Genomic DNA, 17,854 nt, shown 5'->3' with positions numbered 1-17,854 from the left:
AGGTTGGATGAAGCCCAAGCTGGAATCAAGATTGCTAAGACAAATATCAATAACCTCAGATATGCAGATGACACCACCCTTGTGGTGGAGAGCAAAGAGGAACAAAAGAACTTCTTGATGAAAGTGAAAGAGAGTGAAAAGGCTGGCTTAAAATTCAACATTCACTAACTAGATCATGGCATCCAGTTGCATCACTTCATGGCAAATAGATGGGGAAATAGTGGAAGCAGTGACAGACTTTATTTTCTTAGGCTCCAAAATCACTGCAGATGGTGACTGCAGCCATGAAATTAAAAGACACTTGCTCCTTGGAAGAAAAGCTATGACCAACCTAGATAGCACATTAAAAAGCAGAGACACTTACTTGGCCCCCAAAGGTCCATCTAGTCAAAGCTATGGTTTTTCCAGTAGTCATGTATGGATGTGAGAGTTGGACCATAAAGAAAGCTGAGCACCGAAGAATTGATGCTTTTGAACTGTTTTGGAGAAGACTCTTGAGAGTCCCTTGGACTGCAAGGAGATCCAACCAGTCCATCCTAAAGGAAATCAGTCCTGAATATTCATTGGAAGGACTGATGCTGAAGTTGAAACGCCAATACTTTGGTCACGTGATGTGAAGAACGGTCTCATTTGAAAAGACCCTGATGCTGGGAAAGATTGAAGGCAGGAGGAGAAGGGGACGACAGAGGATGAGATGGTTGGATGGCATCAGTGACTCAATGGACATGAGTTTGAGCAAGCTCCGGGAGTTGGTGATGGACAGGAAAGCCTGGCATGCTGCAGGCCATGGGGTAGCAAAGAGTCGGACAGGACCGAGCAACTGAACTGAACTGACTGATGAACACTGGGGTGCATGTATCTTTCAAAATTAGTGTATTTAGTTTTTTCAGATATATACCTAGGAGTGGAATTGTTGGATTCTTTGAGGAAGCTTTGTGCTGTTTTCCATAGTGGCTGCACCAATTTACATTCCCACCAACAATATACAAGGGCTACCTTTCGGAGGATGGATTGTTTTAATACAAGGCACATGCTATTCTGCTGCCCACAGCGGTTTTTGAAAATGACCTTTTAAGTCAGATGACTTGGGTTCACTTCCAAATTCCAAATAGCTGCTGTGTAACAAAGTTGTTTCACCTCTTTAGAGTCTTAGCTTCCTCATCTGTAAAATCTGCTGATGACAGACTTTCCACAGGGAGTTCTTAGAAAGACTGAATGCCATTAAACATTAGTGCTTCGCAGTGCTTGACACTGTTACAGTAAGTATTGGCCAAATGATCACTTCCTTTTGGGATGTGCCCTTTACGTATTGATAGATTTGTTTTTAGCCATTCACCTGGTCTCTTATTACTGCCACTTGGGGCAAGGAGTCTGCCTCTGCCGTCTAGCTAAAGAAACAAATGTATTTTCTGAGGTCGTGATATATAACTCGTTGATACTTAATGTTCTGGTTTTGACTTGAGTGTTCCATATGTAGGAGATGAAGAGTAGTAATATAATGCATGAACCAATACTAGGGAATATCCTCTTCTCCTGGTTGGTCTGCTACTGTGTCTCTGTGGGGCAGTTCAGTCATCACCTAACCCCTTTGGTTCTTGGCTTTTCCATCAAAACTCAGTAGTGGACCCAACCTGCATCCTCCTCACTGTATGTGTATCAAAGAGAATTACAGAGACAGGAAAGCCCTATGAGATGGGAGGGAAGACATTTCTCTTACAAGTCAAGGATGCTTTAACATAGAACTTCTTTTTAACAGTTAACTTACAAACATATGAAAAGATGATAGATTAATAAAGGATTCCTGGAGACCATGAAATAATATTAAATTATGGAAAAAGAAAAAAGACTCTCACTTACCTTTAACAGTTTCCTAGGGAAAATTAGGAATGAGGTTGTTCCTCCCTGGTGCCCCCTTGGTAGTCTGTATAGACTGATCTTTTTTCTCTTACTACATCGTGTTATTTCCAGCTTTTTAAAGACACTGACTATATCTCATTTTTGTGTCCTTGGCAAATACCACAGTGCCTGAGACAAAGCTAATGCTCAATAAATGCTTGCTGAAGGAATACACTGAAAACCTGACACTATTCCTTGGTAGTCTATTTCATATTTAACAGATTTTTCATGTTCCTTTCTAATTAGCCTAGCTTCTCAAAGGATTAAGTCCAGTCTTTATCTGAAGTTGAAATGTAGAACCACTCCTTATCATTTTCTGTATAGAGTCTAAAAAATATTATACTCTTATGAGTAACATTTGGGATTTTAAAACAGCATGCACCTCCTAGTCTAAAAAATATTATACTCTTATAAGTAAAATTTGGAAATTTAAAACAGCATGCACCTTGTCCATCATCAGTGTTTTATCTTCCTGCATGCCTCTATCCACTTATCTTTTTCTAAAATGCTACGTAGTTCTATTTACTTGTATTGCTTGCAGTCTTCTTTCCTAGACTAGACTATAAGCTCCAGGTGGGTAGAAATTTGATCTGTTGTAAGCCCTGATAAAACGTCAGTCCCTAGAATTGTAGATTCAGAATAAATATGCATTGAATGATGGAATGAACCTCACAAAACAATAAAATGCTACTCACTCATCCTTGTTGCTAAAAAAGCATGAGAAGTGAAATAACTCACGAGCATAGTAAACCTGTGTTTCCATTATTTCCTCTAAATCTTTGTAACAGGAGGAAAAACAATTCTTAAAAATCTAAGACTTTCAATGAAACAAGTCAATGTCTGAAGTCTTTTGAAAACAAAACCCCTCAAGGACTAAAGAAGGAGTTAAACTCTGAGTTTCTTATAGTTAATCGAATTTAAGTACCGCTCTTATTTTGCTGTGGATGAATTCTTGTTCATGTGCAGAATGAATAGTGAGAATATCACTACGCAGCCAGCCACAGACAAACTCAAAGGAGGACCATTCTGAGGCAGAAATATGAAAAAGGTACTCTGCATCCTGATAAAAGAGCCAGGGTGCATCTGAAAGAGAAATAAGCAATGGAAGTGATACAACAGTTATTGAGCAATGTAATGCAAACTTAAACAGGGTGTGCTATGATTGACCTCACATGTGTAATTTAGTCACTCAACATTAAGAAAATGTGTGTGAATACACCGACTCCCACACATACATAAGTATACAGTTTACTTATTTTCACTGGTCTCTTTCATATATGAAACACATATATTCCAAAGTCTGGGCTAGATGCATATTTTAAAATCATGTGCCATAAAAATGGAGTTAAGCTATGATATTAGTCTTTAGTAATATTTAATGACATTTTGATTTAAAAAATATTTATTTATTTATTTGGCTGCACTGGGTCTTAGTTGTGGCACATGGGATCTTCTATCTTTGTTGTGGCATGCGGGATCATTAGTTAGTTGCGTCATGTGGAATCTAGCTCCCTGACCAGGGATGAAACCAGGGTCTCTTGTATTGGGAGTGTCGAGTCTTACTCACCGGACCACAAAAGAAGTCCCTAGTTTGATTACTTATGAATGGTTAATTTGAACAAATTAGTTCCTAATTGACACAAGAAAAGAGTAACTCCATTGGTGCTATGTAATAGCAGAATAATGGTATAAAGTAGCATAAAGTTAGAAATTCAGGAGTAGTTCTTACCATACTGATACCAGGGTGGAACCTTGGGTCTCACATCTGTAAAGTAAAAGCAAGCCAGTGTGAGTGACGTTTATTTTCAGATGTACTATCTCTGAATTACTTCAGGCCTAAACACAATATTTTGGACTTTGCTTTTTAAAAGATTATTGAGAACCAGATGTTGTTTGGAAAGTGATCAGTTCTCCTACTTGAAGAGGAGGCTCAAGAGAGAACTCTGGTTAAGGAAAAAAGGTTGTGAACACTTATTGTTTGTCACACACTGTGCTGGTGCTTTCACTTACTCATCTGGTAAGTCATTTTGTTTGTTTGTAATGTCACAGTGACATTTCTTCCAGGTTGTACTTGCAAAATACGATACTCCACAACATGGCAGTTATCTTCATTTCCCACTAGCTTAGCATACTGCACTGGTGTCATTTTTTCTCATTCCACCATGATATACATATTTTTCTAGAATGGTGCAATCTAGTCCATCATGAAGGTTGTTGGTACTGTGGTCCAGACTGCTTAAATTTTAGACCTCTGTAACTGTTGCCTTGGGAAAATGCTACAGATGATTAGAAAGCAAACAAATAGTAAAGATCTTAATATGTTTACCTCTTGGAATTTTGCATATCCATTCACGTTTGGAACCACAGTATGAGGGTAGCAACGTTTTATTTGCCTTATAAACAGCACAGTTTCTTGCATCTTCTCCAAAATAAGAATTGTCTAAAAATGAAGAGACAACCTGCAGCAGATGAAGTTCATTATTCCTTAATACTGATTCCCTGCAAAAGGTTTAAAATGATCAAAAAGGCAGCCCCACAGAAAATCACAATAGACTTCTGGAGTAAGCAAGTTATGATGCCAGTTAAAGGTGGTTCCACATTTGTGAAAAGCAAGCTAATGAAAACTGCAGCATTTTTTCTTGAAGATTCTTTTTCTGTTTTTTTGTTTGTTTGTTTTTTAAAAAGAGGCATGCTACTCTTTTCTCCAGAAGGAATAAGTCAGATGAACTTGCACTGTTTTCTCACTTAAGGTTAGGCTAGCTCTGGGATCCTGGGTAAACATTTTAGTGGCTCAAGGATCTTTCAGAATTGAATCTCATCTTTGATGTAAATTCTTTTGCTTTTAGTTTCTAATACTAACTTCTAAGTCAACCCTAGCTTTAATCAGTAAACTATCTATTTCTATGAATGACCATACAACAGGAGTATTGACTAGAGATTCAAACTTCTCAATGATTTAATGACTACTTGATAGAAATGTGGACAGACCATGAGTAAGACTCAGGTAAAAATCTGAAAAAAAGAGGGTTTTGAAATGATTTACGCTTCCCTGGTAGCTTAGGGGTAAAGAATCTGCCTGCAATGCAGGAGACACAGGTTCGATCCCTGGGTTGGGAAGATCCCCTGGAGAAGGAAATGGCAAGCTACTCCAGTATTCTTGCCTGGGAAATCCCATGGACAGAGGAGCCTGGCAGGCTATATCATCCATGAGGTCGCAACAGTTGGACACAATTTAGCAACTAAACCACTACCACATACTCGCCTTCAAATATGTACAAAGTCATGCAATAATTCATCTAACTTATATACATATATAAAGCTCAGATTCAGAGAATGGCATGAGTTTGATACTTATTCTATCCAGTGGTAAGTGGTGAGGGACTCAGCCCACTGCTTCATGGCTTTATCTCATTGATTCTGAACCAAATTGTCTATGCCTTTCCTATTGCTAATAAGTTTGTTTGTTTTACTAAAAGACATTGTCGACCTCTATGCACCACATTTTATTTTCCAAGTGCCATATTGATAGTAACCACCCAACTGTGCTATGTGGTGGCTGGTCAACCCTGCGTTATGCCCCTTCCACTCTCTGGGCCTTGGCTTCTTGATCAGCAGAATAGATAGATGAGGCTAGGTCATCTGCAAGATCTCTTCATGACCTCTGGTCCTGGCACCCTTTTCAAAGAAGCAGTACTGGCGTGGTATTGTGTGGAGTTTTTTTTTTCCAACTAGCACACTCATTATTTTTATTCCCACTTAAGCATATAGTTTTTCTGAAAACCATTTTCTAGGTACAGATTTGAACACCATCTATGTATCAGGTCTAAAGATCCCTTTTCCCTATTGATCTTTACTCTGTCAAAGTTTGGCTGCTACTATTTTGCCAATGAGGAGACTTTATGACATTGTGGCTTTGGAGGCAGACAACCTGTATACAAATGCTGTCTCTCTTATGTATTATTTTAGGCAAACTACTTAATCATTTTAATACCCACTATGTCGAATCACTGTAATGATGAAAAGAGATGATGCAGGGTTGCACTCAGCTCAGTGCTCAGAACTTAAACTGGGGCTCAATGAATAGGAGCTGTATTAAATGCTCACTGCAGGCTGCTGCTAACCCCAGTTCACTGGTGAAACTATACAATTTGATTTTTCGTGTGCCTTCAGATGGATCTCATTTTAATCTGGGTTACTGCTTCTGGTTTTTTTTTTCCCTATCATGAGCAAGATCTCAGAAATCCTCCTAGTGCCTGAAAAAAAATGTAATTGTGAGTTCCTTCTTTCCTACATGAGGTTTTTACACATAAGAGGCTGAGTAAGAAACAATTTTTTTTTCCTCCCAAATAATTTTCTTTGACTGAGAAGGAGGTGCAGCTTCTTAAACCTGGCATTTCTGTTCTTTTAAAGTGAGAGAAACTGAAGATATTTCTTTTCACTGTGACATAGACAGAGGTCTCTCCCTCATATGATCAGGAGCTATGCTGGAGAGGGAGGGTGGGGCAAAGGAAGCATGGTATTATTTTAAAGAACAGTTGCTTCTCTGCTGGAGATTCTTCACATGGGAGATGGTTTTCAGGGCTTTTTCAGAGATTTTTATTTCCTTTTAGGATGAGATTTTATAGCTAGCTGTGGAACTATCTGGCTAGCAAAGGTTTCTCAAGACCTTGCTGAAATAACTCTTTTAATGCCAAGGTCTGGGGCAGTTTTTGATTTAGTTCTGAGTCATAGGGGACATGGCTGTTCTTTTCAGGTTCTCTTGGTTGGTTTTCCAAGTTGTTCCAGGGCCACCTGCTTTAAATTCATCTCATTTTCTCCAGCTTGGAAAGACTTACAGGAGTTCCATCAGACCATTCCCAAGAACCAGCATTCAGTGGGTTTCTTTTATTAAATCCAATCCAGAACTGCCTTTCTTCTGTCCTGTGAAGAGAAAAACTAAAACTTGGCCCTTTGCAATGAATGCACAATATTATATAACAGGTTCAAAAATTCTTTGAAGTATTTAGTTATGCAGGAGACAGCTGACATGACTAGCAGAGCTGATCAAGTGAGCAAGCATTTATTGACCATTTCCCGTAAGCAAAACCAGAGCTATAAAATGAATTGAGCAAAGACTAATCTCACTTTCCACCTCTCTTGGTTTGTATGGCATGCTCATTGGGGATGGGCAGTTGGGAGAAAAGTCTGCCCATATTGAGAATATGGCTTTCTCATGGTCATTAGGAATGGCAACACCTTTCAATTAGGGCAAGAATACATGAAAGTGAGTTGGTAAGAAATTTGGGAACATCTTTTCCCTACTTTTCCTTATTTATTTACTACTTTACTGCATATTTATATTACTTTTCTATGTTTGTTGTTTGTCAGATGTTCATGTACTCTCTGAGCATTAATCACCACCACCACCATTTAATAAAAGGTTTACAGCAGGTTTGGTTCCTCCAACCATATCCCTGGGTAAATAATTCCACGATGAATCAGTCTGAGGCATGGTAGATTAACTTCAGCCATCACCACTGGTTAGACTTCATGAAAAGACCCACAGAGAACCATCTTCCCTCCTATTAGGTGGTGGAGCAATATGTTAAACCACAGACTATTCAATACATCAAGCAATAAAGGTTAATAGTACAATGAACCATCTCACTAAGATAATTTTCTGAGGATAATTTTGAAGAATTAAAGATTTAAAGGATTGAGAAGTCATGACAGATGCTTTATTTTCCTTAGTGCAGAGAAACAAGCCTATTGTGAAGTATCTCCTCAGATGTTTGAGCTCTTTTTGCTGAATGATACAAATGAAAGTAAAATGTGACTAGAAAATTCCAGCATCACTGAGACCCACTGGTCACTGCCATGATTATAGCTTACATTTAAGGTTGTGGGAAGGTGAGAATGCTGCCTTAAACTTAAGCTAGGCAGATTCATCTCAGTGACCAGGCTGAAGACCCACATCACTCTCCCTGTGTTGAGAAGTTTTTATTCTTTTTCTCACTGAATTCAGGGTTCTACATTTTTCCTGCCATATACTCACTCCTAGAATATGAACTGGTATTTATTTTCTCTCCAACAATTGCCTAAAGTTGTATAATTTTAACTAGTTAATATATGATAAAAATAAAAATAGAAAAGCAGTGCCATAGGAAGAAGAAGAAGCACTATGCTAATGATGAGCATTATTATTATTAATTTATTATTATTATACTAATTATTAATACTATTAATTGTTGTTAATAAATGATGGTTTATTTGGTATAATTAAGCATGAGATTTGGCTGAACTCCCTGGCAGTCTTGGACAAAGAGTAGAATATACATTATATAGCTTTTGTGATTAGGTGTGATTTTGTGAATATCAATAATTTGATAGATACTTGACACTGAATTCTGTGAGACATTCCAAGTGTGAGAATTTATATAAATAGAAGTGATATAATGAAACTTGATGTTACAGCAAACTTGGAGGCAGTTTGCATGTACTGTTTCATAGGGCAGACCTTACAATACACAAGTATGAAAGGATGCTTTACAAGGGGCTGAGGCTTTGACTGTATAGACCACAACAAACTCTGGAAAATTCTTAAAGAGATGGGAATACCAGACTAACTGACCTGCCTCTTGAGAAATCTGTATGCAGGTCAGGAAGCAACAGTTAGAACTGGACATGAAACAACAGACTGGTTCCAATTAGGGAAAGGGGTATGTCAAGGCTGTATATTGTCACCCTGCTTATTTAACTTATATGCAGAGTACATCATGAGAAACGCTGGGCTGGAAGAAGCACAAGCTGGAATCAAGATTGCCAAGACAAATATCAAATCAGATTTGCAGATGACCCCACCCTTGTGGCAGAGAACAAAGAGGAATTAAAGAGCCTCTTGATGAAAGTGAAAGAGGAGAGTGAAAAAAGTTGGCTTAATACTAAACATTCAGAAAACTAAGATCATGGCATCTGGTCCCATCACTTCATGACAAATAGATGGGGAAACAGTGGCAGACTTTATTTCTTGGGCTCCAAAATCACCGCAGATGGTGACTGCAGCCATGAAATTAAAAGACACTTGCTCCTTGGAAGAAAAGTTGTGACCAACCTAGACAGCATATTAAAAAGCAGAGACATTACTTTGCCAACAAAGGTCCATCTAGTCAAAGCTATGGTTTTTCCAGTAGTCATGTATGGATGTGAGAGTTGGACTATAAGGAAAGCTAAGTGCTGAAGAATTGATGCTTTTGAACTGTGGTGTTGGAGAAGACTCTTGAGAGTTCCTTGGACTGCAAGGAGATCCAACCAGTCCATCCTACAGGAGATCAATCCTGGGTGTTCATTGGAAGGACTGATGCTGAAGCTGAAACTCCAATACTTTGGCCACCTGATGTGAAGAACTGACTCATTTAAAAAGACCCTGATGCTGGGAAAGATTGAAAGCAGGAGGAGAAGGGGATGACAGAGGATGAGATGGTTGGATGGCATCACTGACTCAGTGGACATGAGTTTGAGTAAACCCCGGGAGTTGGTGATGGACAGGGAGGCCTGGCATGCTGCAGTCCATGGGGTCGCAAAAAGTCAGACATGACTGAGCGACTGAACTGAACTGACTGAACTGAGGTCATGAAGCCAAGTTACAACTTATAACAGTGGAGATGATCACATCTCCCTTGGATCTGAGGCCCCATACATGACTAGCAATCCAATAAACCAGGAAGCTTCTTGAACTTTTCCTCAGCCTCAGAGAATCTGTCTGACTCAGCAGCCCTGGCATGAGACTAGAGGGCGCCTTGTTATCAAGTTTCCCAAGTGAGTGTGAGAATCAGCCAAGTTTGGGAACCATGGTCTCAGGCCAGCTTTTCCTGCAGGGCCTAGCAGTTGTACGGCATTTTAGATAAGTGGTATCAAAAAAAAAAAAAAAAAAAAAAGGTTTGTGGTCAAAGAAAGAGCTTCCTTCTAGACGCCTTTACAATACTAATGTATACGGCAACTTTCCAAGATAGCACCTTATTTTGCAAACATATTTGACCACAAAATCCCCCTATTTCCCCTGTTGTACTCCATGAGACACACATTGGGAGATAGTACCACCTTTAAGGTCATTTTTATAGACGCTAGAGGTGAATAATTTGATGGTGTTACACATTAACCTTCTTAGGGGAGGGTTCTAAAGGAAACTTATGGGGTAGGCCAGGATTTTCCTCAAAAAGTAGTTCTGGATTTTCTCAGAGATTCAGATAAGTGTTTCATTGAGACTTCAGACTTCCAGAGCTTGGAACACAGTACTCAGTATTATATTTGTTTGTGTTAAAATAAATGTATGAAAGTGTGCACGCCTCCTCCTTTCAGACCACAACATCCTCAGGGGTAGGATTTTGTGTCACATCTGTTGCATTTTCCAGCCACCCATGCATCGCTGGTGGCTCAGATGGTAAAGAATCCACCTGCAGTGCAAGAGACCTGGGTTCGATCCCTGGGTTGGGAAGATTCCCCTGGAGGAGGGCATGGCAACCCACTCCAATATTCTTGCCTGCAGAATCCCATGGACAGAGGAGCCTGGCAGGCCACAGTCCATGGGGTCACAAAGAGTCAGACACGACTGAGCGGCTATCACTTTCACTTTCATGCATGTAGCAGTGTCCCTTTCACAGAAGACTTTCCCAAAATACATGCTAAGACAAGAACATTCTACAGTAAGAGGCCAAGGAATGAGAAGGCTCGCTAAAAGAGAACATGATGGCTGTTTTCAAATATTTGAAAATTGAGTAGACTTGATCTGTATTGCTCTGGCTTATTACTACAAAGTTGATCTTTGAAACTAGCCTCCAACAATGGAATGGATTATATCCCAAGTAAGGAGCACTCTGAAACTGAAAAGAATTATGTAGACAGTAGATGGCCATAGGCATTTGGTAGAAGAAATTCCCCTAGTGGACTGAGGTAGCACAAGACCTCTTATGTTTCTTCAAATTTAAGTTTGATTGATTTTCTAACTTCACAGAATTGAAGATTCTGTAAACTTGCAAGATGGATGCAAACAAGTGAATGCCTGTTTCCTCATATGTAACATTAGAAGGTTGGATTGAAATTTTTTAAAAAAATTAGTGAGACTTTCTTTTTTTTAAACAAAATCTCACATGGATCCCTTCTGCATACAGAACACCTGGAAGTGAAGTCGGTTGGACCTAGTCTGGTGACTCGAGTCAGTGAACAAGAAGCTGACTGCCCACGTGACCCCTCCTGCTCTGGGGGTTCAGGACGTTCCAGACCCTCAGATAACACTTCTGCTCTGGGGGTTCAGGACCCTTCAGACCTTCACATGACACTTGGAAAATCACTGGGACAGGTAATTTCTGAACTTGGCCGAAAAACTCTAAAATTCTGTTATGAGGCACACAGAAAAGATTTCAAGTATCAAAACAATCATTACTTTGTTCATTGTTTTATGGAATGAGAACTTAGTGCAATATAAATATAAAATTATAAGTATGTATTTTGCTCTCACAACTAGTTGCTTGTTGGTTTTAAACTTAAATACTTGAGGTTTTGAATATCCCAAACACTCCAAATATTTGGAATACTCAACTCTAAGAAGTCATCACTGGGAGACAAAATATTTGACTGTAATTTTTCAAAATTAACAAGTATTTACCGATTAAACTTTGAATATAAAAGCTCATTCACAAAATTCTCTTCCTCAATATGGGCAAAGCTTGCAAGATGAGCTCCAAACTCTTCACAAAATTCTTCAGCTTCTCTCCATGTTCTTTTCATCAGGACTTTTTCACTATGAAATACCTGTATAGAAAAAGGGGAAAAGGTTGACACAGTCATAAATAACATAAGGCTGTTTAATTCTGGACAAAAAGATTACAGTAATATAATTGTTGTCATTATTCTACATTAAAGGCTTGACCGAGAAAGGAGAAATAACATTTATTGAACTAAAATGTACCTACTTGTCTAAAAACTATTATCTCATTCTATTCTCAAAACAAAGATGTGAGGAGGATATGATGAGGACTCTTTTCCTCCATAAGAATTCTTTTTGCCCCACTCCTAAATATCCAATGACTGGTATATGCTTGTCCCTTAGTAAAATGTTTGTCAAGAGATGAGGAGAATCGGTCTAAGAGAAATTTACAATTTCAGGTCAACAAATTTCAGGTTACAAATTCAGGTTACAAATTTCAGGTCAACACAGCCACAGACTAGCAGAGCTAGGATTAGACCCAGTATTCCGTGGCTGAAGGAATCTGGCTGACTCAGGGGAAGAAATGAGAACTGAGACCTGAAACCTAAGGCAGGTATATTTCTAGGGCTTTGAGTCTTGTGTACTCTTTTTATGCTCAGTCGTGTCCAACTCTTTGTGACCCCATGGACCATAGCCCACCAGGCTCCTCTGTCCATGGGATTCTCCAGGCAAGAATACTGGAGTGGGTTGCCATGCTCTCTTTCAGGGTATCTTCCTGACCCAGGGGTCGAGCCTGCATCTCTCATGTCCCTTGCACTGGCAGGCAGGTTCTTTACCACTAGTGCCACCTATATTTCTAGGGCCTTTGGGTCTTAGCTGTACCTAAAGTGTTGTTTCTCAGCTGTCCTCAAAGTGGCATGAAGAAGTCGGTCAAATGGAAAGTATGCTTTTGACTTTATTTAAGGTCAAGTGTGAGGAACCAACGACCCAGGGCTTCAGATCCCAGACCTCTGTACCTTCCTCATTCTTAACTGCCTGATGCTGTGCTTGAGTCTCTGATGCCAGGCGGGCACCCTGCAGCCAGGCTTCCCCACGCTCTAATTTGCTGAGACCAGAATGAATGACCTTCCCAGTCCTATGGACCACAGCAAAGCCTTTCCGTCTTTTAAATTATATGTCAAAACTCACCTCCCCTGGGAACCTTTTTTCAAATCACTTTAAATTCATAAGTCCTACCGCTATGCCTATCAAACACACCATATATTTGTTGATGTATCAGGGTAATGTGTAGTAGAAAAAGCACTGGACAGGTAGTCCCAACACCAGGAATTTATTCTGTCAATAAATAATTGTGATCTTGGGTAAATCACCCCATCTCACTGCATGCTGCAGTATACTCATTTCCAAGGTTTAACTTATTGCTCTGTGAGGTTACTCCTGGGCCCATTATTCCATGAATTTAATGTAGGATTAGACATGTGTACATGTAAATTGAGTGCATTCACAAGCCATTTATGAGACTGCAATATTTCTAGAGACAGAGGCTGTCTCCATTCTGCTCTTCATGTGCCCATGTGCCAGAGAAGAACTTTGTCCCAGCATTTTGGAAATCTCTATTTATATGATGAACCAAAGATAAAGCCAGCAAACAAGAACATCATATTTCAAAAATATATTTCTGAGAAGATAATAGACATTGACTTAAATCTAGGATCTGAAGATGATTTGCAAAAAGACATTTCTTCACACAAAACATATAAACTTTTGATCATCAAAAGCTGCCAAAGCTATTCTTGGCAGCAGAATGGCATTATTCCATAATAAGAACTTTATTCACTGGCTTACAGACAATATGGAATTGTACCATTTCCATACCCAGTGAGTGTCTGCCTTGTCCATTTGTAGGCAATAAGAATAATATTGACTGGAACCTTAATATCAGTCCTCATGAGGAGGCCTCGGTGTCACCAGGATCTGTCAACACTTTCACTTAAAAATTATTTTGGAATATAACTGAAGGGATGGAGACAGCCAACAAATACTAACTGCCTGCTGTCTGCCAGGCACTGTTCTGGAATAAAGGAACTCAGGATACACAGACAAAGTTGAAATAATGTTGGTTCCATTGAGAATGCCCATGTAACTTTCACATTACCTTGAAGCAACTGGCCAGGCCAGGCTCTGACTCCCAATCCAAATAGCAGGGGTGAAAGGGCCATCCTTCTTCTTGCTTGGTTTTCTCCCGATTTTCCACGGGTTGCTTGCACAGGGACATCGCCTTAAAGTGTCTACAGTCCTTCACTTCCCAGCGACCAGGGTGACTCCTCCCTCGCATGACAACACAGCCACCACTGTAGCCTAAAAAGCAGAAAACAACACTGTGCTACCAGACCACTAGAACATTTTGTGCTTGGAATACAGCTCTTTAGAGTGTTGGGTAATTGACATCTTGTAATGAAGCACCCAGACAAGAACAATAAAGATGAAAAAGGATGCTTTAGCGGCATGATCATCTCATTTCTCTTCATCTCTGGAGAAAAGAATAGTAGACCGAAAAGTGAGAGAAGAGAGACTACGCAGTCTGAAATTTGGGCATTTTGAGCTCAGATGGCAAATGATGGGCAATCAGGTGCTGTTCCAATGTGGGACAGCAAATATCCCTCATATCTCATCAAATGCCAACATGCCTCTACTTTGAATTATTGAGCTTTTTAACTGTGCAAAGGAAATCTTAACTCACAATTTATTGAGCAGCTACCCTGTACACTGTGCTTTCAAACACTACTATGAAAAATTAGCAACGAAAAATGCATGGTGCTGATCCTCCGAGAAATTGATTCAACAGGAAAAAATACATCGATGATGGAGTCAGGCAGTGTGTGAGGTACTCAACAGAGAACCTCACCTCACTATGGGAGAATGAAGTATATTCCAAATGGGGTTAAATTCTGGGGGCAGCAGTGGGGGCAGACATCAGGGAAAAACCATCTTGTTATGGGCAGGCCCCATTTTATTCTTTTGTGTATGTTTGAACATACTGGAAAATGAAGTATATTTTCCCAGAAAAACAATTTCTAGGCTAAGATTCTCAAGTTTGTCATCAAATGTATACAACTCACATGGTAGCTGAAAAATAGAACAAAAATTGAGTAAAAATGAGGCTTTTTTTTTTTCTTGAATCTGGAGTGATCATTCAATGAACTAAATCAACATTCAGCAACAACAACAAAATTGTTTATCTACATCTACATACCAGTGGTGGTGGTTTAGTCACTAAGTCACTCTTGTGACCCCATGGACTATAGTCTGCCAGGCTCCTCTGTCCATGGGATTTCTCAGGCAAGAATACTGGAGTGGGTTGCCATTTCCTTCTCCAGAGATCTTCCCAATCCAGCAATTGAGCCCATGTCTCCTGCATCACAGGTGGATTCTTTACTGACTGAGCCACCTGAGAATACCAGACTAGGCTGTATATTATTAGCTGATTGAGATAAAGGGACAAAACAAAACCCAATTCTTATAGTTGAGTGTGAGACACAAATAAAGGATTAATTGTAGCAGAGATACTGTGTGAAGTGCTATAGTAACGGTGTGCATTAACATTTCTGTGGGGAGACCTCAGAAAGGGTGATGGAGTTTGCCTCAGGACATCGGTAAAGTATTTGCAGGTAGAGATTTGAGCTGCATTTTGGAGGATGTTAAAAGGAGAAAAGAGTTTTCAAGGGGTGCTTGTAAAAAAGTAAATGATTATAGATGAAGCATATGAAGACTTGTGATGATTCTTGAACTAAAGGCACTTTAAAAAGTATAGTTACTCGGTACTAGATATTTGTCTTGCTGAATTTCCCTTCAGAAGTAATGGCTTCAATTTCTGTAGATACGGGGTAATTGGCATTATCCTTGCCAGCCATGTTTGTGTTGATTTATGCTGATAGACGGGCTTCTCCAGTGGCTCAGCAATAACGAATCCACTTGCAGTGCCAGAGAAACAGGAGATAAAGGGTTTGATCTCTGGGTTGAGAAGATCCCCTACAGAATGGAATGGCAATCCACTCCAGTATTCTTGCTTGGGAAATCCCATGGACAGAGGAGCCTGATGGGCTATGTAGTCTATGGGGTTGCAGAGTCGGAGACGACTGAAGTGACTTAGCACACGCATGCACACTAATAAAAAGACTAAACAGAGGGATAATGAAAAGTGGAATGAGAAGGAAGAAGACAGAGGAAGATGTAAAAAGAGCCCCTCCTAGAGAAATGGAAAGGTGTTTGTGAAAGAGGAGAAAGAGCAAGGAAGCTAAAGCATGAGTGTTTATGTCTTCAGCCATACCTGGGTGCACACCCTGTGTCAGGCACCTGCAGGAAGCTCATAGTCTTATGTATGTACACACGGTGATGGTCACAGAAACCCACAGAGGTGAAAATGACCAGTCATAAATAAGTAAACATGATTGTATGACAAGTAGAAGAAACAAGTCAAGAGAGAGAGTTGGTCCATATAAAGGTCATCAGTTGACTCCACTGGCCAGAGGAACTAGTTAGGTTCAGGATGGAGGGTGGGGGGACCAGGCAGGGGACAGAGTATAGCATACTGCCCCTGCCATGAAGAGAGCATTGGAGGCCTGTTGAGTGTAATTTGGGAATGAAGCTCACAGTTTAGCTGAGTCATGAACAATAGTGGAGATGCTGCCTGCTCTGTGCAATGAAATTCTAATGAAATTGAACTGTGGAAATCCACGTGGAAGCCAAAAGCCTAATATGTCTATGGAGAGAATTGCTCTGGTTGAAAGAGCAAGAGAAACACACAACTCTCACCTGACTCCTCCATCCTTTCTTCTTAGCAGCCTTTGACTTGGGGCCTAAAGTGTGGGGTTCTAGTCCCAGCACAAATATTTAGTAACTCAAACCTCAAACTGGTTAATTAAACACAAAAGGCTGTGTCTAAAACACGAGGGCAATAATTCCTTTTCTTCTTATGGATTTTCATAAATAAAAATAAAATAATGTATTAAGAAGCCCTGTGAGAGATATAAAGGGCTAGAACCGTTTCTAAGATGTTGCTTCTATTTTTATTTTGACTGTTTTCATTATAAAAGCTGGGATTTTTGTGGCACAAGTTCTGCCTGTGTTCAAAGAATTTTTAAAAGCTCAAATCAGCAAGTTTAAAATGCAATATACTTTTTTGTTGGTCTTGCATTTTGTCTTACTTTCCCACATCAGACAGTGATTAAATAGCTTTGGTTTTAAACCCTAGATATTCAACTTTTCTTCATTAGTGAAGAAGGAGATGTTTGTGAACTGCTATGAAGATAAAAAGTACTGCTGGGGTTTTATTGGTATTCTAAAATGGTTAACTTAATGGAACATTTGACCTAAATTTTAGAGTCTCAGCCCCAAGGAGGCAGTGAAGTGGTATAATAAGGGGAGACTGGGCTAAGAAAGAGATAAACCAAATTTATAACCTCATGTTGTGAGGATGCTTGTAAAGCCAAATAACAAGGGTAGGGTGTGGGAAAGAGCACAGGTGTTTCTTCTCCCAGACTAATTGTTCTCAAATTTGGTAACTCATCTCCCATTGGGCAAGAGCAACATTCCTTCTGTCCCTTGGTGGTGAATCTGACATTTGAGCTGATTCTCCTTACTTGCCTTAGCCTCCCTCTACCTGCTTTTCCTCTCTCCATCAAACATGAATGGGAACACTTTCAGTCAACTGATAAATTCCAATTCACTATTCTAGTTCCTTCAATTTGGCAAGGTTATCTAGCCTTATAGCAAATTGAACCAACCTGGGAAAAGTTCCATCTTTCACCTCTCTGGCCAAATACCTGAAAACAAACAAACCGAATCTATGTGTGGCCTCAGGGCAGGAGGGAATCATAACTGGGCCTTTAGACAGTCATTTTACTTGTGCCTATCTGCTTATTTCCCCTTGCCTGCAGCAACCCTTTAACATCCTTAATCTCAAGTCTTCTGCTCAGGCTTCTTTCATCTCTCTCTTCTCCTTCTCCATGGAGAAAAGTGAAGCTTTTGGGTCAGGAAAGGTGAGCTTTCATGGAGTTCTGCTTATCTGCCTGAGACCACATTAGGCATTTTATATGGTCTTTTCCCTGTTTAACTTGAAAAACCTCTTTGAGGTGGATATTAGTGTCTATAGTTGGCTAATGGAAAAACCAAGGCTCAGAGGTGTAGAATCTTGTCGAGGGCCACATAATAGTTCAATAAGGTTGATCTGGAATTTGAAACCAGATTTAACTGAGTCTACCATGAGATAATGTCAAGGTG

The 17,854-nt window shown here is 39.8% G+C and overlaps 1 protein-coding gene across 1 annotated transcript in view; it reads right to left on the bottom strand.

Annotated features, from left to right (window-relative positions):
• The window catches only part of PLA2R1 (phospholipase A2 receptor 1), a 123,594-nt gene that overhangs the window by 34,357 nt on the left and 71,383 nt on the right, over positions 1–17,854 (bottom strand). Inside the window, 6 exon segments of the mRNA XM_020903727.2 lie at positions 2,822–2,979; positions 3,626–3,661; positions 4,223–4,355; positions 6,732–6,816; positions 11,534–11,679; positions 13,731–13,933. Of these exon segments, the coding sequence (XP_020759386.2) occupies positions 2,822–2,979; positions 3,626–3,661; positions 4,223–4,355; positions 6,732–6,816; positions 11,534–11,679; positions 13,731–13,933 (761 nt within the window).

The sequence above is a fragment of the Odocoileus virginianus genome, chromosome 13 (assembly GCF_023699985.2).
Source record: "Odocoileus virginianus isolate 20LAN1187 ecotype Illinois chromosome 13, Ovbor_1.2, whole genome shotgun sequence".
Taxonomy (NCBI): domain Eukaryota; kingdom Metazoa; phylum Chordata; class Mammalia; order Artiodactyla; family Cervidae; genus Odocoileus; species Odocoileus virginianus.
Note: the sequence above shows the minus strand (reverse complement) of the source record. Positions and strands in the feature narration are given on the sequence as shown.